This window comes from Crotalus tigris, unplaced genomic scaffold, assembly GCF_016545835.1.
Source record: "Crotalus tigris isolate CLP2741 ecotype Arizona unplaced genomic scaffold, ASM1654583v1 scf7180000018334.392729, whole genome shotgun sequence".
NCBI classification, from domain to species: Eukaryota; Metazoa; Chordata; class Lepidosauria; order Squamata; family Viperidae; genus Crotalus; species Crotalus tigris.
The window spans coordinates 156,579-177,414 of NW_024096949.1; the positions used below are offsets into that span (position 1 = coordinate 156,579).

The following is a 20,836-nucleotide window of genomic DNA, read 5'->3' on the forward strand; positions in this document are numbered from 1 at the left end:
ATGCTTTTTCTATTCTTGATTCTGGTAGCCTCCCTTGGGGTTTTAAGTCCATAGGGTCCCCCTTCGGGAATTTGATTTCTGTCGTCCTCCAATTTACCCAGGGGTTCCATTTTTTCAACCATTCCATCCCTAGAATCATTGGGCATTCCATACCTGGGGTCACCACAAACGTTAAGTCCTCTTCATGGTTGCCCAGGGAGAGATGTATTGGCAAAGTGGCTAGGGTAGCTGGCACCCCCCCTGCTATGGATCCATCTAGCTGGCCAAATGAGATTGGTTGTTCCAGTCTCCTGGATGGGATGCCCAGATTCCCCACTAGTGTTGGGCTAATGAGGCAGCGGGTACAGCCAGAGTCTATTAAGGCTTTCACCTTCACAGCTTCGGGCATGGGGGGGATTAATATAGTCACTGTTTTGAAGATGGGTGTGATGCATCCACTTACCAGGGGTTCGCCCTCCGAGCTGTCATCTGAGGCATCCACCGGCCCTGTGGTGTAGGCTGGAGTCCTTTCCCTTTGGTGAGCAGAGGTGGGGGTTTCTGCAATTTCCATCATTCTCATGGCCGTTTCTTTTGGCTTAGCTGAATACTTTCCGGGTTTGTTGATTGGGGATCTGTCTGGGTTGTGCTGGGGGGCCTTTGAGCGGCATTCTACAGCTCGATGCCCTTCTCTTCCGCACTTGAAACATCTCATTTGCTTCTTGGCTGTATCCGATGATTTCACCGGTTGGTGTGTCAGCTCAGGCGGGGGGCGGCTCCATTGTTTTCCTCGGCGGTGCCTCTTCAATATGTCGATCTCTGCTTCCTCTGCCAAGACGTACCATTCCTCAAGTCGATGTGGGTCCCCTCGGGGCAGGCAAGCATCATATAGATCATAGTTTAGTCCGTCTTTGAAATGGCCAAGGAGGATGTCTTCTGGCCAATTCAGTTTGCTGGCAATGGCCCGGAATTCTTGTGTATACTCAGCCACTGGGCGTTTGCCCTGCCTCATCGTTGTTATTTTTTCACGGGCTTTGCGATCAGCCAGGGGGTCTTCAAATCGTCTTCTCAAAGAGGACATGAAACGGTTGAAGTTACTGAGTTCTGGGGCATTGGAGTCATGCAAGTTCACTACCCAATCCGCAGCTGGTCCATCCAGGGCAGATTGCACGATCCGGATGCGGGCTTTGTCGCTGGGAATGTCCTGCCCATATTCCTCCATGTAGCTGAGGACTTGGGTTAGGAAAAATCCCAAGCGTGTTGGCTCCCCTTTGAATTTCACTTCCAACGGTGGACGTCTTGGAATGGATCGGTGCCTCTGTTGTGGGTGGTAGTGCCTTCCGTCCAGATTGCCATCTGTGGTCCGGTAGGGGGTGGGAGCTCCTGGATCAGTAGATGTCCCTGGGGTTGCAGGTTCCACGTTCCCCTCGGTGTCTCTCCCTTTGCGGCTCCAGGAACTGGGGCAGCCGTAGGGTTCAGTATTCTCCTCTCCTAGGGAGCTGAGAGTTCTCTTCATCAGGTCAATAGCTTTCTCTAGGATCCAGTCTGAGTACGGTGCCCAGCTTCCTCCCTCTTCACTTGCGTGCAGGGATTTCTCCATCTCCTGCTTCCATTCTGGTTGCTTGGTCCCCCGTCTCAGGGTCACCTTTCTTGATTCCTTTCCCCACTCACTTTTCTTTCCAACGCCCATCGACCAGCGAGGCTTGTGGTCCTGTGTCTCCACCACTTCTTCTCCTGAGGAATCTGGCCTCTCGGATCCCAACATCTGGCAAGGTTCCAACTGGGTCAGCGGCTCTCTTTCCAGGGAGTTTTCCCCCTCTTTTGCTCCATTGTCTGACATGGTAAATTTTTGCAAAATCCCCCGGCAAGGGTCTTCCTTCCAGGTGGATTAATTTTGCAAGTCCTGTCTAATGTGAGGACCCACCCCACTTTGCATCTTAAGAAGACAGAACTCTTGGAATAATTCTTCCAACAGGAATCCTTTATTAAGAGAAAATGGTTGCAGGCATGCTAGACAGGACTTGGGGTTCAAGCTCTCCCATTCAAGGTTTTAAGGGGTTCCCCAGTAGTCCCACCCAATCAACCCCCCTTCCAGTGATAGTTTCAAGTATCACAATTCCATCCCCTTTCTTCTTCCGTCTGGATGGAGACTTCAGATAACTACATGAAAGGCAATTACTCTTCTTTGATATGTTAAAGCTTAGAGGCCACAATAAACACACATTCAGTCCTTTGAAGTGTGCTGAAGGAAGTGAGGGCCATAAAGCCCCTTTGCTCTCCCCCTTTTCTCCCTCTTATGGCAGAATCCAGAGAAGGCAGAATTGGGAGTTTCTATGTTTGATAATTAAAGATGAAATATAATTGGATTCTGACACAGCCTTAGGCAACACGATCAACGTCTAGTCTGGCTGTGAAAACATTTATCACGCAACGCTGCAAAACAACCGCCTTGCAAACATCCTGGTGCTACAGTCCATTTGGCCAGAGGCAAACGGACACGCCTGGCAGCGCGCATCGGGTGTGTCCCCCTTTTGCACCGCCAGTCAGGTTAGCCGACCCCATCTCTCTTCGCCTGTCTGGAGCCCCGCCCGGGCAGCAGAGACTAGAAGTCCACGGGCTGCGCTCGACCGACTCAATCACGCAGGCTCACTAGAGGCCCCGGGGAAAGCCAGCCAGACTCAGCGCGCATGCTCAACACCGGAATCAAGCAAGGCGGGGTGGGGGTGAGGGAAGGAGGCAGGGCTTGGCTGCTGCTGCTGCTGCCGCTGCTGCTGCTGCTGCCGCTGCTGCTCCAGTGCCGGGCTTGGAGAGTGGCGGCCGTTTGATTGGTGGGAGGGTCTGCGCTGCGACGCTTCCCCTCAGCCGTCGCTCCCTCCCTTCCTCATTCACCTGCCAGGAACCGGTCTCGCCATGGAGGTGCAGAAAGTAAGTGTGTGTGGGGGGAAACCGAAGAGCGGTAGGTGTGTGTGTGTGGGGTGTGTGTGCTAAGGATCCCGCTTTAGCCTCCCTTTGGCCCGCCGGAGGACAGGGAAAAAAGCGGGGCCCGGGAGGAGGAGGAGGCCGAGAAGTGGATCATCGAGTCGAGTGGGCCTCACCCCTACGAAGGAAAGTCCTAACCATCCGAGCGTCTCGAGCAGCGTCTCGCGGCTGCTCCCTCCCAGCCCTTCCCTCTTTATTCGTTGGCCGGCGCGAGGCGACCCTCGCGGGTGACCCCTACCTGGCGAGCAGTTGATACCCCTGGAGAGAGAGTGTGTGAGTGTGTGTGTGTGTGCGTGTGTGGCGGACGCCGTTCACGGTCATTTCTCTCTCCCCCCCCCCCCCGGCGACTGAGATGCCCGCGCCTTAGAGCGCCTGGAGGACTCAATGCAATGAGACCTCGCCTTTGGAGAGCTTTTTTTTTTTTTTTTGAGGGGGGGGGAATTAGGAAACCCCGAAGCGGTTGCTTTTCTGACTGCAGAGTCAGAAAACTGGGGTTAGTGTAAGTTAGACTGCAACTCCCATTTATCCCAAAGCATGACACTGCTTTCTCCCGTCTGGGAGGGTTAGATTGTAAGTCTGCTTTCTGGGCGTGAGCCATTCACTAGTTTCCCTGGTGACAAGGGGTGATGGTGGACTTTGGATCCAACTGCTTCATGGGAAAGATCATGTGGGAAAAGGGCGCCTGGGAGCTGCGGGTTCCCTTTTAAAAAATAAGTTCCTCAAAACAGTGTGATTACTGGGTGACCTGCCAACCTTTTTCTTGCCTTTCTTCCCTTTCCAAATAGGTAAGTGGGAGATGGGTAAGATGAAAAAAGCTTTCCTTAAGTAAACTGTGTGTGTGTGTGGGGGGGAGAGGAAATAAAAATTATTTATAATCAAAGATATTCCAATAAAACCAGAACGGCTTCCTCCAATTCTACATTGCCGGACAGCAGTAGTGCTAATAGGATGTACAAGATGTTTGTAAAGCTGGCTAGCATACAGTTAAGTCCCAAAGGCATTTATTTGCACATAAATCACAATACAATTAAAAGAACTTTTATTTATTGCACTTGTATTCTCCCTATAGGAATTCCATTTCCATCCTTCAATCTCATAAAAGCTGATGTTGTAATTTAGGTAGGGGATGGTCCTAACTGAATAGTAACAAACTTGAATATTTGAAGTATTGCCTAGTCATAATTTGACACTGTGAAATTGGAGACACGTGGAACAAAACAGAAGGGAAAAAATGTTTTGCATGCAAATTCTATCACTCAAGTGCATTTGTAATATAAGCCTATTGCTTAAGAATATTCTAGTTGTTTGCAGTCTCAAACAAGACTTTTAGGTAAGGTGAAACCCAAATGGAACTTTTACATTTTAAACGTTGTGAACTCTTAGATATGATTTTTAAAATACTTAGTGAAATATTGTTTTAATTTTGAAGAAAGAAAAAATGAACAATTATTTTTCTATTTGTTCTTTTACAATACAATATGAACAATTTTCATGCGTAGTAAATTCATTAGAATGGATGGGACTTTCCCTGAAAAAGAGGAAATCCTTAAAAATCCAGCTGTTTAGTTATGGATTTGTCATCCTGTATTCATTTTTTAGTGTATGAGTGTCCTGGAACTTATTAATAGTATTAAAATTAATTTATAAACTACTTTGCTAATTTTGTCTCTCACGACCTGATATGAACTGGGAATTGGAATGGGTTTCATTATACTAGACACTACATATATTGAAGTATCAAGTTTTAGATGCTTTGTATCTAAATAGCATAATATAAGGAAATAGCATACAGGTTTTTTTCTTGATGATGACTGCTCCTATAGTGTAAATGGGTGTGTAAAAAAGGTTAAAAATTGTAAATCACCTTACAAACTATTCATTTGACTACTTGAAGTGACTTACGACCATTTTTCACACTTATGACCATTGCAGCAGCCTCATATTCACATGATCAAAATTTGGATACTTAGCAATGAACTTGTATTTATGACAGTTGCAATGTCCCTGGGTCATGTGATCACCATTTGTAATCTTCTGACAAGCAAAGTCAATGGGAAAGCCAGATGCACCTAACAACCATGTTACCATACTAACTTCACAACTACAGTGACTCACTTAACAATGTGGCAAGAAACATCATAAAATGGGTCAAAACCCACTTAGCAACTCTCTCACTTAGCAAAAGAAGTTTTAGGCTCGATTATGTAAGTTGAGAACTACCTGTATTATCTTCAGTGGCAGCAAAAAATATAATTCTGTAACATTAGCATCTGATGGCATTTTCTTCCTTTTAATGATTTTTTAAAAATGCCATTCACTACAATTTAAAATTGCCTGTTAATTTAAATAAAGTCTTAACAGCTGCTATATGCAGAAATCATTCCTTTTCTTAACAATATGCAGATGTTGCTTTTAAAAGTAATATTTTTGTTAATCAGCTTGGAATTCTTCCCAGTGTTTTTTTAAAATCTTGATTAAGATTTCTGTCATAATGTATGTCTGGAAATTTTTCAGGGTTTTGTTTTGTTCATTAGTGGAACTACACATAATTATTGCTCATCGTGATTAGCAAAATCTAGGCAAAATGATAATTTTGATTTGTCCATTAATTGCAACACTTCCTTTTTTATTCCTCCAACTGTTCAAACTTTTGTGGGTTTCAGCTTAGTATCTTTTAAATTAATTAAAACAATGCTGATCCCATTAGCAAAATAATGTTGGATTAGCTGGATAATTGAGGTCATTGCAAAGTATCTGTGTTTAGGTTCACACTATGGATTTAAAATATTGATGATGATTGCTTTGTAACCTATATAATGCGTAATTTGGGAATTACATCTGGGATATACAATAATATTAACTTTAAATAACTGCCTTCATTTGATAAACTTCAGTTTCTAGTCTAAAGAATAGTTTTTAAACTTTCATAGTGAGATAGTTGATAAGTGAAAATAACACACATTCACAACTTAAGAAAGACTATGGTGGATATTTTTAGCACATTTCAATGGAAACTTTTATCTTCAGATTACGTAGATTCTGCCTTTCTATCAAGAAAGTGTGAGTTCTAGTCCACCTTAGCCATGAAAGTATCTGGGTGACCTTGGGCCAGTCACACATACACAACTGACTTCACAGGGTTGTTGTGAGGGGAAAAAAGAAGACTGAAGATACGTTAGATATGTTTGGCACCTTGTGTTATTTGTAAAATAACAGTGGGATACAAATAAAGAAATTCTTTTCTACGTTGTAAGAACTGTAATCAAAATGAAAGTCTATAAATGTTTATTGGATCTAAAGTATAACCAAAGACCATTAGCCATTCTATTCACCTAGAGCAGTGATGGTGAACCTTTTAGAACCAAGTGCCCAAACTGTAACCCAAAACCCACTTATGTATCGTTGGGTGACAGGTGAGCGTGGCCCATTGAGTGGGCATGGCCCACTGGGTGGGCGTGGCTGCTGTGGTAACGGCAGACTGGGTGGGACTAAAAAGTTCAATCAATCAATTCCAATTTTGCGAAATCTTTCCTCCCCCCCCCCCGCAAGGTTGAAATTGATTGATTGAACTTTTTTTTTTTTTTTTTTTTTTGCACATGGCAGCGGAGGCCTAAAGTGAAAAGGTTTTAAAACCCAGCTGAAGGCCTAGGACTGGGGCAACGGCTCGCGTGCTCACAGAGAGGGCTCTGCATGCAGGTTCGCCACCACGGACCTAGAGTCTGGTAATAAAAACAGCATGTCAGCTGAAGTTGAGACAATATGATCTCTATGACATAAGTAGCAAACGTTATATAAAGTTTGAAACTGAACAGAATGTGAAAGTGTAGTACACTCTAAGTTCAGGGCTAATTAAATGTAGCAGAGGCTAAAAGTATGGCATTTTTTTAAAAAAGTATCATTACTCTATTTATTAGAATGCTAGGCTTATAATTAATTTTAAAGCAATAATGTTTCAAACAGGGATGCTACAGTAAATTCACAGCGGTGCCATAGGATATTTAGTTACTTTATAATCAGAACTGTTAACTGAGTTTTCTGTGGTGCCCCAGAGCACTGCCATGCACAGTAGGGAACTGCTAGGGGCATAATCCTAGAAAATTTTTGGAATCTCTGCAATAGAGTGAAAATCTCTTTATCCTTTGCAAACTATTTTTAGTTGTGATAGCAATACAGCAAACCTAATGATTTGGTAGCATCCTTCTTCTGCCAGAGATGATAATGTATAGTGTATACCTTAATATGAACAAGTGGGATGCTAGCACATATCTCTGATGTATCTCTGTCTCTTCCTGGGTCCGTATTAGATAAATTACCTTAGACTATGATAGGCTTTAAGGAGATCATTTTAAGACGTGGTTGGTCAAGAAGGTCAATCTTCTATACATGGACATTGTTACATGTTTTGTTCTGTTTTTAACTAATCCATCAACATGGTTTTCAAATGCATGACATATAATTTACCAATTAAATGGGATGATAATATGGTGACTCTATCTTACAATGTTTGTATCACAACAGGTCTTGCTTCAGACTAACTGTTTGGTCTGAGTTAATAGTATCCACTACCATTCAGTATTAATCGCATTAGTATCCATCATGGTTCCAGATATAATACCATAGAGCAGAAAGTCATATTATCTTTGTGACATTTCTATCAATTGGAATCAAAGGATCTTGTCTATTTCAGTTTCTCCCTTATAAGGCTGATACTATCATCTCCTTGTGTTCCCTTTATTGAAGATAAACTTTATTGATAGTTCTCAATTTACAATTGGTTCCTTAGTGACTGTTCAGAATTAAGATGGTATTTACAACCCAATTTCAAAGTTACAATGTCAGCATATTTTGGCTGCTTGGCTCACCTTTATGGTTGTTTGCAGTGTCCTGCAGTCATGCGACCATGATTTTTAACATTTTTTTATTGGTTTCTAGGATTTATTTCCAGTTTCAAAGAAAAAAAGTGCCCATGGGGTAAAATTTATATGCTTAATCACCATGGCAGTCACTTAATGACTCCTTCAAAAGCAACTGCAATGATTTACGACTGTAATTCTGGGCTCAGTTATGATTGAAAGTTGAGGACAACTTGTATTTCTTTTTTAACACTTTCCCCATTATATCAGTAATTCCATTCTTCATGTTCAGATATCCTATGTTTACTGAGAGGCAGTGTTTTAGTATCATAGCCATTTGTCAAAGGAGGCAAATAAATAACTGTGGACCATTTACTAGGTTAGCCTTTAAGGGTTTAACACCTTTAAGATCTCTAATCCACTTTAATTAAATTCTGTTTGTGTCTAATGTCAAATCAGTTTGGACCAACTGAGCATTATTTGAAGTTTTAATAATACAAATTGTCTTCAATGAAAGATGTCAAAGTAATGTTCCAGATTTGGTACAGTATGCCCAAGCCTCTTGTATGTTTTTGCTTAACAGACATTCTTGTAGCTGAGTAAGATAAAATTCTTTGCCATAAAATAAAGCTGGCTTGTAGATGAATTTTAGGGCATAATCCATATCTAGATAAGATCGGCACAGGGCATGAACAAGTCAGTATTAAGTTGCTCATAATCATTACAGTATCTTGTAAAGCAGCTTTCCCCAATGTAACACTTCTGTTATTACTGGAATTCTAATTGCCATGGCCAAAGCAGTTCTAACATTGGAAAAGAAAACTACTGTATAACTGTCAGAATTAATACATGTTTAGAGTCTGCTTGAATTTGCAGGTCCCCTACATAATGCAGTAATGAGAAAAAGAGCAGAAATTTCCTGTCTGTTTAATTTTTCAGTAATGAAGAATTTATAGGACATATTTACAAAAATAATTTGAAATAAAATATTGAATCAGATTGGAAATGCAGGCAGCCTGAAAACCTGAAAATTGCATATAATTGCTACAAATTGTATAGAATTTGAGCGTATGAGACTCGCTCCATTTTGCTTGCAAGTGTCTCTTGGAGGTTTTTCCCCACTTTGGACAACAACGGCCAATGGATAGACTTCAGTAACTTTTCAGATTCAAAGTAAATGTTATTTTAGTGAATAAATATTTAGAAATAACTTTCTAAAGTTGGCCTGAATTGTCTTTAGTAAATTTGAATGGAGTGACATTTTAGATTGTTGTGACATTTAGCAAAGGAAAATATTAATGTGGACTTAAGTTGTATATAATGTTGAAAATAAATATATTTCATAATGATGAATACATAATAAAGAGCACATGGTATACCTATCGCGTATTAAGTAGATTATAAAAGAAAAAAAATTCTCTGTTGATTTGTTCTTGCCTGTTTAGTATGGATTAAGTACTCTGCCAATTATATTTGTTATTATTGTGTGTTTCATTTTACACACGGAGACACTTTTATCATTTCCTTCATGCCTCACATTCACTTTGAGCAATTTGATGCCCTGCTCTCTTTATCACTAGTGTAGATACCATAATATTTCTTATCAGGATCATCTTTGCATATGCTCAGACCACAAAGTTAAGTTGGTAGTACAAGTGTTGCTAGACTGCCTATTATCTCTTGCTTGATATTGTAGTCTTATTGAACAATTGATTTGCAAATATCATGATCAGTAGTTGCAAGTTCACTGGACTGAAACATCCAAAAGTTATAGCTATGACAATTAGAAACTAGTGGGTCTGCTTTACAACTAAGCCCAGGCTGTATACCATTACATACCTGTCTTCAAAAGGCTGTCTTGTTTCAAGCCTTCCCATCTATCTGTATACAGAATCTTGTTATATTTTGCAACATTTTGCAACATCCCTTGTCAGGTTTGACTTATTATGTGGACTTCTGCTATGCTACAAATGTTACCACTTGTGTGTTTTTAAATCTCTTTTAATCAATTGTACATCTCATCTTTGTTTTCTTTCTTCCCTTCTTTGATCTATGTCCCCTTACATAAATAATTATGAAAATATTGTCTACTTGTTGAATTTGTTCTTCTGATTCTAACAAAATGAACCTACATATTTTGACGAATGCATTCTGTTTTTAGGAAGCGTTGCAAAGAATTATCTCCACATTGGCACATAAAAATGATGAAATCCAGAACTTTATTGAAACTTTAAATCACATTTTGGAAGGAGTACAGGTATGTTAGATCCTTGTAAACTGATTGATGTTTCTGAAATAATATAAGTAAATGAGCAATCCTGACCACTCCAGCAAGGAAAAAGCAGTGGGAGTTCTAATTGAAAAATATTTTTTAAAAATAAATAGGTGATGGTGAACCACCCCTTCTCCTTGTAGGCAAGGCTTGACTGAGATGGAAGGGAGTTGTTTGGAAAACTTAAAGAGTGGGGACACTAATTCCTAAACCCTTGGGTCTTTAAAAATTATGTACATTCATACATTTTATGTGAATAATACATAAAGAAGAAAAATATTTTGTCATGGAAATTTGTGAAATCAAGAAGCAATGTAACCATATCCCTAAACAGCATGTTCAGATGCTTTATAAAACATTGTTACCTGGATTTTTGCCATTTTCCTCATTCCCAAAGGTGACTGGGATTATGGCTAAGTTGAAATTGCTAGTAGAAGTGAAGTGGTATTCAGCCTGTCCTTCAGCAACTGTTATTTTGTTATTCTGGGCATTGAGAAGAATGCAGTACCATTAAGCAAAGGAAGTTTCTAGTACAGTAGTGGCATCAACTATATTATTTCTTTTCTACTAATTCATCACATTTTCATATTGGACATGAGAGTTAAGGTTCCTCTTAAATATCTGGCATAGAAGTATAGCAGGTTAACAGGGGTAATGAAATTTCACCTTTGTAAGGCTAGCCAACTTATTTCTGTGGTTGATATAGTGCAGTGGTTTTCAACCTTTTTAATGCCGCGACCCCCAACCGGTCGTAAGTCAGACTACTCAACCAGTCGTAAGTCGAGGACTACTCAACTGGTGCAGCACCGTTTGCAGAATGGGACTTTTGGTGGGCTCAGCAGGGCAGAGACAGCCTGGACAATTTCTATTGGCTTTTGAAAGCCAATAGAATTAGACTCTATTCAAGTGGGTCTATTCTATTGGCTTTCAAAAGCCAATAGAATAAAAGGGAGTAGCACAGCTAAGGAAAAGGGGGAAAAAATGGCAGACTGCGTTGTTTGGCGACCCCCGTGAAATGGTTGTTCGACCCCAAATGGGGTCCCGACCCACAGGTTGAGAACCACTGATATAGTGCAAGTAAACATTTGCCTCATACATCATGCAAAAGAACAACGGTCTTGTGGAGACAAGATTGAGGTGTGTACCTTTGCTGCTAGTCCACTGATTTATCTGCTGGGAATGTGACAAATTCTATTTGTATGTATTTAGTATAGAAAGCCAGTAGTCTAACAGAGAGGCCAGATAACATTTCGTTAATTCTTTATGTCTATGTTATAAATAAAAACTAATTACAATTAATTGCAGAAGTTGATTTATGAATCTTATATGGCTAACTGATCTCTGTGTCATGAAGTCAAAATTTCCATAGGTGCTAATTATCATTTGATCTCTGATACTGAAATAATTATTTCAGATGGCAAGAGTGTAGAATAACCCCCTATACACACACACACACACACACACACACACACACACACCTGTATTATCTGACAGAACCTCCATTGCTGAACTGATGGTACTCCCTCCTTCCACAGTTTTCAAAATATTGGTAGCAACTAATTTGTCTGGCATTCCACTGCTAAATCATAACAAGTCTATACAGATAGCAATTGTTTATATACTGAGACTTGGTCATGTAGGGAGAACAAATCTTGTGATACTTTGCCACAGGCATAGCAAAACCTTGCAAGAGTTGGGATTTATTGCCCTGGTTGATCCGTAGCTGCCTGGTAATGCATATAATAGTAGCAGCAAGACTAGTCCTCTGCTTTAGGCATGGATTTTAGTGAAGATTGTATATTTTGACAATACTGTTAGGTGAATTGCATTAGAACCATATTACTTGAGTAATTTTTGTAAATATTGTTGGAGAAACTGACTTGATATACATATTTTTTATTTATTATAAAAATGATGAGGTATCTGTTCAATATTAGTCAGTTCTGTGTAGTACCATGATGAAGCTTATAAACTGGGATGAAGTGATTTTTTGTGGCCTATCCAAACATTCCTTGAAGATCAGGATTTATAAATTAAATTCATAATTGACATATTTAAAATATTCTTAACTTTCTTAAATTTCTTAGATATTTATAACACTTGAACTATGCCTGTATTTTCCCTAGTTATAACTGCATAAATAAATACCCCTCCTACAAAATGTAGCAGAAGCACTAATTTCTTTTAAAGTGGGTGCTAAACAATTAATTTGCTAAATTGATTGATGGCTTGCATAGGAGATTCATGTCTTACATCTGATAAGGATGATTAAAGCAGTAAGTCAAGCCTTATGGATATGGCTAATAAACATGTGAATGTTAATACATAATATTAACTTTACTATTATGTTTAGTAAGTGCAGTATATCATTAAACTATGTTACTTTTATTTGCAATTTGTGTTGAATAAGTATATAAAAGAGCACAGATGTTTTTAAAGCATTAAAATCATTTTACAGACTAATTCTTCCAGTGTTATTTCTGAGTTGGAAGAGGAATTTGATGGCTTATACTCAATACTTGATGAAATGAAGGAGATCATGACAACTAACATCAAGCAAGAACAAGCACATAAAATCCAGGAACTTCAGGTAATTATTTATATAATAAATTCACAGAACATTTTCTTAAATTCTTCTAGGAGAATTTTAGTGATTAAAAGAAATAGTCTATTTCCTAAATATTTCTTTTTTTTTTTTTAAATTTTGACCAACAAGACAAAACAGAACAAAGGAAAACATAACACACATACACATACAATATATATACTCCTCCTTTTTTTTACAGCAATTACGTAACGGTAATCTAATATTTACATTTCCCCCTTATTCTTTTTTAGAATATTTGTCCTTATGGCCCCGTTATTTCTTATTTACATTTTTCTTCCTTCATGTTCTACTTCTTACTAAGAATAATTCATATTATTATTATTATACATTATTATACACATATTTTCACTTTTGACTTTTCCATATTTATTCTCCTCTATTATTTCTAGTCTCCAACCAGACATACAACTTGTTCCATACTATATAATACTCTGTGTCTTCCTTTTCTTTTATCTCTTTTGTTAATTTGTCCATCTTAGCACAGTCCAGGATTTTTCTTATTACTTCTTCCTCTGATGGTATATTCTCATTTTTCCAGCACTGTGCATATGCTATTCTTGCTGCTGTTATTATATGTAAAATTAAGTACCATATTTCTTTACTATATTTTCTATTTAAAATATCCAACAAAAAGATCTCTGGTTTCCAGTCTACGGGTTGGTCTATCACCTAAATATTTCTATGTATGAGTGCAATCCTAACTCTCTGCCACCTAATCTCAGAGGGTTAAATTATATTGTTTGGGAAAATAAAATTTTAATTAGGTTATGTGTACAAAAAACTTCAAGAAATAAAAAACCTGGGCGTTTTAAAGTGTTAAAGCAATTTAGTGGCTTAGTGGCTATCTGGATTGGATAGTTTCTCTTTAGAAATGTTTAGTGGTGTAATGGACTAGTTTCTGTAATATTTAGTCTCTGTGTTTGGATATTTGAATACAGAATTATTTTTAATGATTAATAGTTTTGAATTTTTTGTTGTAATATTTAAGTGAAGGGTGAGGAGGATTTATATTAAATGGAAAGGAGGATTATATACATATGCTGCTAGGTATATATGTTAATATTTACTGAGCTTGTTGGTTAATAAGGGGAGTTAAAGACCTAGAGATGGATTTATGAAAATGGGGTGAGGTATGGAATGAAAAGGTATCTGGTTGTACTTTAAGAGACTGATAAATTGTTAACGTTGACTATGCTTGCTGGGGAAGGGGGAGTTTCTTTTTCTTACTATTTGGGGGGATTTTTTTCCCCACATTTAGTCATGGTGGTATGTATGGTTTGTGTGTGAGAGAGTGCATTAGGTGTCTTAGTTTTATCTGTTTAGTATAGTTCTTAATAAAATTATTGAAAACAAAAGATGAAACACTTGTCTTGGGTAAAATCTATTGTTCCTCTTAGCGATATCTTTGTCAGTCCACAAAATAATTTTGAGTGTTACTAAAAATGCCATATGCCACCTGTGTGTTCTGGCAGTATATGAAAGTCAGTTTGTGAGACCTTTCAACGGAATCTTAGCGTTTCTAATTAAATGTTTCTTTTTTTAAATATAAATTTTATTAGTTTTAATAGGGTTAGGGATAAAATGGGGTCGGGATTAGGATTGGGGTTGGGGTTGGGGTTTTCCAAGGTAACATTTTCAATATTTAGCAAAGAGCATATTATCTGGGTACATGTATTTAACTAAGAATAATAGATGTAGTTAATTATTATAAACAGTGTTAATTAATCATTCATTAGCCTTCTTACTAATATATATTCAAAATTACATGTCACATTCCTTTCTCTCTGACTTGTTTTTCTAGCTATTGATACTAAGTAAATGTTTCTAAAGGCAACATTTACAGGTTGTCCTCACCTAACAACTATAATTGGGGCTAGAATTTCTATTGCTAAGTAATATGATTGTAACGCGTGGTATTATTGTACATGACCACAATGCTTAGCAGTGGCAGTCATATCAGCCCCCATTGTTGCCCTTAAGTGAGGATCATAGGTTTTTAAGTGAGGACCTCCTTGTAATTTCTTGCTGGCTTCCAAAAAGCAAAGTCAGCTGGGAAGCCAGCCAGAGGTCACAAATTCTGGGCTGCTTACAAGCAGATTGGCAGGCAGGTAAATGGTTGCTATAGGCAGGGGGTGGCTGCTGTCGAGTAAAGGGGTGGTGGTGGTGGTGCTACTTGTTCAGCATAATCATAATTTTGAATGGTTGCTGAATTAGTGTTCATTAACTGAGAACCACCTATTATTTCTACAATATTTCCACTTATTGTTGAACTCAAAAGGAAGATTGAAAATAGCTGAGATTCTGGATTGGTCTTCCTGCATGTAACACCATAGCAAAATCAATTGCATTGTAACTTTTAGTGTACTCAATTATATAATGAAATAAAAAGACTGAAATAATAGATTTATAACCCAAAAGAAGTCTTAAGGATACAGTACTGGAAACCTGTTTTATTGAAGCTATATTGAGCACTGAACTCTTTAATATTGCATGGCTAAAGTGTCATTTGGCAGATGATATCCTCCAAAGCTTAGCAGTAGTATACAGCCACTGCATGCAGGACAACATAAGAGAGTGGAAACATTAATGCAGTAAGACTCAAGAAACTTAAGAAGACATGTTCTAAACATTGCAAAGGCATATCTAGCCTATATTTGGAATGATTTTATTAATTAGCCAGTTTAGACCAGTTAAGACCAATGAATAGTTGTCTGTGACTTAATGTCTTAAATGCTAGGAAGAATTATAATGATCATCAGCATTTCTATGCTAGACTAAATTGTTCATTCAGAAATGGAGAATATTTCCTCCTCCCCCCGCCAAAACTCCCACCACCAACCCTATGTGCTGCCTTGCTAAGTGATTTATCAGGAATGTTTTTATACCTATGATTCTATTGTGAGGTTTGGAAGGGAGGTTGTATAGATTATCAGCAATAGAAAAGTTTGAGATTGTTCCTCTAAGATAGAGGAAAATATTTTTGTTATTATTTTTTGAGATAGTTCAAGTATCAAATTGTTTTGGAAAAAGATGACATATAATTTCCCCTGTTTTCAGGCTTCAGACTGAACTATAAACAGGAGAATTCCTGACAATGGTTGAAAAAAACTGTTACGTTATATTTATGTATTTGTTAAGTTTATGTGCTGCCTATCTTGCAATAGGACGATTTCAGGCAGCTTACAATAATAAAAAGGTAGAAAAATGAAAGGAGTGTAAACAAGAACAGAAATAGAATAATAGAACAATAAAATAAACAATGACAAAGGAACACAATGAGAATAATACATCAATATGGTAACCAAAAGGGTGGGGAGTGGGGGGGGGGAGTTGGAGTCTGCCATCAATCTATCAGCCACCTCCAGTGTGGAACTTCCCCATTTGGTCCCCAGGCCAACCAGAGAGCCAGGTATTCATGTTATATGTCTGTTATAAAGCTTTCTTATAGTCCTAATTGTTTTAAATAGTTACTATTATTTGATCACATTTACGTATCATAAAGAAACTAAAATCAGTGATTAAATTTAAGATTAGACAAGTACAGTTTCCACATTAGTAAAGTTGTCTGCTGGGAATTTGGAATAGCCATATGGAGTTGAATTAAAAGCTGCTTGCTTTGTCATAATCTTCTGAATGATTTTTATGTTAGAGGAGAAGACAAATCTTTACCTAAGTTCTGGACTAGAATTTTTATTTGGTAAGTTAAATGAAATTTACAGTAGCAGTCCCATAGGATTGAATGATAGTAAACGTATGTTCTTTATGTTGCCTTGATTATTTGGGAAATAAATTGCTAGAAGAAAATAATGTAAAGAAGATTTGTATATTACAGGAGGATTTTTTTTTTAGTGTTTGGACAAATACAGTGAAAAAAGATATGGCAAATGTGATAAAGGAAGTTTACCTATATTTGATATTTACAAATATATGCTTTTCCATTTAGGCCAGTTTTGTTTTTGGTTGATAACAAATCCCCACAGACCTGACATATGACAAAGCTGCTTAAACCTTTATCTCTACTACGAAGCTTTTATAACTCCCTGAGTTTTTCTTTATACAAAATAATCAACCTTGGGTTATTTAATAAAAGCCTATGCTTTATCACTGGACTGAAGACCTCTTTATTCTTCTGAATAAACAAATTTGGAAAAAAAGGAGTGAACCAGATATGAAATATGTTCATGAGCAGGTTTCCGTATTGTTTTCTTTCTTAGAATCAGCTTAGTCAATGTAGTAGTGCCCTGGAGAACTCTGAAGAATTGCTGGAGTTTGCTGCACGATCCTTGGATATAAAGGAGTCTGAAGAATTTTCAAAGGTATATAACAGTGATGGCGAACCTTTTAGAGACCGAGTGCCCAAACTGCAACCCAAAACCCACTTATGTATCATCTGGTGCTGGGTGGGTGTGGCCAATTGGGTGGGCATGGCTGCAGTGCTAACGGCAGACTGGGTGGGACTAAAAAGTTCAATCAATTCCAACTTTTTTTCCCCGCGAGAAGTTGAAATTGATTGATTGATTCTTTTTTTTTTTTTTTTTTTTTGCACACGGGGGTGGAGGCCTAAAGCGAAAAGGTTTTATAAAACCCAGCTGAAGGCCTAGGACTGGGGCGACGGCGCACGCGTGCCACAGGTTTGCCACAAGTAATAATAATATAATAATAATAATAATAATAGTAGTAAAGTTGGAAGAGACCTTGGAGGTCATCTAGTCCAACCCCCTGCTCGGGCAGGAAACCCTACACCATTTCGGACAAATGGCTGTCCAGTCTCTTCTTAAAAACTTCCAGTGTTGGAGCATTTACTGCTTCTGGAGGCAAGCTGTTCCACTGATTAATTGTTCTCACTGTCAGGAAGTTTCTCCTTAGTTCTAGGTTGCTTCTCTCCTTGATTAGTTTCCACCCGTTGCTTCTTGTCCTGCCTTCAGGTGCTTTGGAAAATAGCTTAATTCCCTTTCTTTATGCCAGAAATGAACAAAATATAGATTAAAAAACTATATAATATTATTTTTCTGCAGTTCAGTAATGTATAATAAAATTTTGTGGAAGAACTAGCATCTTTTAAAACATTTCATTCTTATGTATTTCAAGGGAATATATTTAAACTTACTCATGAGAAAGAATTCATAAAATGATGGGATTTGAAATCCCAGATTTATTTCATATATGTAATAAAAGAATATAACTTTAAATTTTAAAAATGATGAATTAGTTTGTTTTGTTTTAGTAAAAATACCATACAGTTTAGAAAGTTTAAAATATGTAAACCTGCATAATTATAATAAATTTCTGGATAGAACTAACCTTGTTTGTGCCGGTACTTACAATAATGCAAATACTATGCATTTTTGAATCCAAAGGAATGAGATTAGCAGTATTATTCATTTATGAAAGCATATATTTACAGCTCAATGGGCAAATCTACAAACTAGGAGTAAAATGCAAAGAATAATTTATTTTTGGATAATCAATTTATCTTGGCAATATAGGAGACTGCCACATTTAATTTTTTGGCTTTCTCTTATTAACTTTTCAGTGCTTTTGTATTTTCATCTTATTTATATTTAACAGAGCTGAATCAGCTCTCAATCCTGTATTTGTACTTTTCTTATCATTTCTTTGCATATATTGAATGCTCTCGACTAAGGCAAGCAAGAATGTATTAAAATGAATAATTAAAATAATTCTGAATCAATCAAAATACTAACCTTGGTATCTGATTTTCTTCTGTTGTGGGAAAAGAGATCTATAAGTCTAAAATGTGAGTTATTTTCCTGTAAGTTAAATGAAAAACAAAGATGTAATAGTAAAATTTACTTTATCAAGCTCCATATGTTATCTTTTTGTTCTCTATAACAACTCATTCTTTCTTTCTTTAAAATTCCATATTACTCATATAATTTTCTCCCAGATTGTAACAACTTTCCAGCTGCCTGATTACAGTATTTCCCCACCCCTACTCTCATGCCTGACAACAAAACATGATTGTTACATTCTGTTTGTTATCCCTTATTTTCTTGCCAAACAGCTTTAGATCTAAAGAATATAGATCTGTAAATTTTTGAATGCATGTTGAAATGTTGCCATTTAAGCACTTTCTTTATTGATGAACCTTTGGCTGAACTTAGCCCAGTGGTACCTGTCAGTTAATAGGCACTTTGCTTGGCTTCCAAATAATATGAAACCTTTTTGAAGGAGCAAAATCTTTATCTCTGTTGTTTTTGTAGTTAATATCTGGCATGAAACTTAATTTCATAGTTCTGTTGTGTTAATTTTTATTGCTACTCTTCAGCTTTGTCAGAAATGATTGATGTTAATGACATTACCATGAAATTTGTAGCCATTGTACATACAGTTACCTGCTGAAGTAGCAGTATATGTATTGCGTATCATTTTTCTTCTAGCTAAAGACACTGAGTAAACCAATTTTTAGGTCCATCTTCTATTAAATATTGATTTAGTAAGGAAGCTTAAATTGGGGGATGAGGAGAGATGGTGTTGTCCTATCAAAAAAGAACTTCATAAAATAATTATTTTAGTTGGAAACATAAGAAGAAAATAGTGCACAAGCATTTACGAATCAGGCAATGGTGCCACTGACAGCACTGACTCTAAGAGAGAAAGTATGTACATTGCTTAGTGCACTTGTGGCAGGTACAGGTAGTTCTTGACTTACAACAGTTCATTTACTGACCATTCAAAGTTATAATGACACTGAAAAAAGTAACTTATGACCATTTTCACACTTGCATCTTCATGGTCACGTGATCAAAATTCAGATGCTTTGGCAACTAGCATGTATTTTTAACAGTTGCAGTGTCCTGGGGTCATGTGATCCCCTTTTGTGACCTTCTGACAAGCAAAGTCAATGGGGAAGCCAGGTTCACTTAAAAACTGTTTTAACTAAATTAACAACTGCAGTGATGCACTTAATAATTGTGGCAAGAAAGATTATAAAATGGGGCAAAATTCACTTAACTCTTTCGCTTAGCCACAGAAATTTGGGGGTCAATTGTGATCATAAGTCGAAAGCTACCTGTACAGGAAAATTAAGATGTGCATATGAGATCCATAGGAACTAGCATTTTTTATTCAAACTATTTCAGGTTCCCAACTTTCGAGTATGTGTAAAAACAGCCAAGTTGAGCATCTGATTAAAAGTGATTTTGTTTTCCATATTAGTTGTTTAGTGAATATGGATGTTCTGTCAAATATCCAGAGAGGAAATTACTGATTGTAGCAATTTTTTTTCTCCTTATATTGAATTGTTCTCCTGTAAGAATATGCACTTGTGTAAAATCTACATAGAATTATTACCTGAGAATTTTTCCACAAGCAACTTCTAAGGAGAATTATAGGTTAACAAAAAAAGAATCAGAAATTCTTTAAATTTTAAATTCAACTTTAAATTTTATAGGTCTAAATTTTAAGGTTTTTACTCCCAATTTTCTGTTCTACTTTCTGTTCTACTGTTTCAAAAGATAATACTTATCTCACAACCGGAATATGTTAATAATATATTGTTTTCTGTCCAACACTAAGTAATAATATTGTTTGAGTTGCAGAATATATTTTGATTGTGCAGATAAAAAAATTTAAGTATATATGTAGCTACCCTATATAAGTGGCATTCACACAACTCTCTAGCCCAGTAATTTGCATTCATTAGGCTGCACAGAGTCTGGAAAAGATACTTGTACAAAGCACCTCTTTCCAAATAACCGAAGCAGCTCCATTGTTTTTTAGGCTTACACAGGTGCTTCAGAAACTGCTGCAGTAGATCTTTTGCTGTGATGCACAGACCTATGGAATTGGTTGAGGGCAGTTTCCAAAAAGCCACAGAAGCTTGAAAAAATACAGAGTTGCTTTATTCAAAATGGAGTGCTTAGTACATGTTCCTGCATGTTACCTCTTTTGAAATATTTGCACAGCCCTAACACTAGTTGATAACTATTGTGCCCAAGAAATCAGCAAGAATCTCTTGGATGTTCCTGAGTTGGGCGATTCCCCTTAATATCCCAGACATTTGATGGCATATTATGTACAATTATTTGTGGGTACTTTCAATGGCTTTGTTGCTTATTACTGAATGTCTAATTTGAATTAACAAAGGCTTATGATGCACAACCTTCAATTATAACCTTCCGATTG

General features: G+C 37.4%; 1 protein-coding gene across 4 annotated transcripts in view; it reads left to right on the forward strand.

Moving 5' to 3' along the window:
* Positions 1-2,732: 2,732 nt before the first annotated feature.
* FSD1L (fibronectin type III and SPRY domain containing 1 like) overlaps positions 2,733-20,836 on the forward strand; it is a 38,306-nt gene continuing 20,202 nt past the window's right edge. For 3 of the 4 annotated variants that reach the window (XM_039350436.1, XM_039350437.1, XM_039350438.1), the window contains exons 1-4: positions 2,733-2,901; positions 9,970-10,065; positions 12,539-12,670; positions 16,903-17,004. In XM_039350436.1, coding sequence (XP_039206370.1) covers positions 2,887-2,901; positions 9,970-10,065; positions 12,539-12,670; positions 16,903-17,004 — 345 coding nt within the window. In that variant the 5' untranslated portion in view covers positions 2,733-2,886. The remainder of the gene's footprint in view (positions 2,902-9,969; positions 10,066-12,538; positions 12,671-16,902; positions 17,005-20,836) is intronic. The other variant, XM_039350435.1, reaches the window with a different exon arrangement.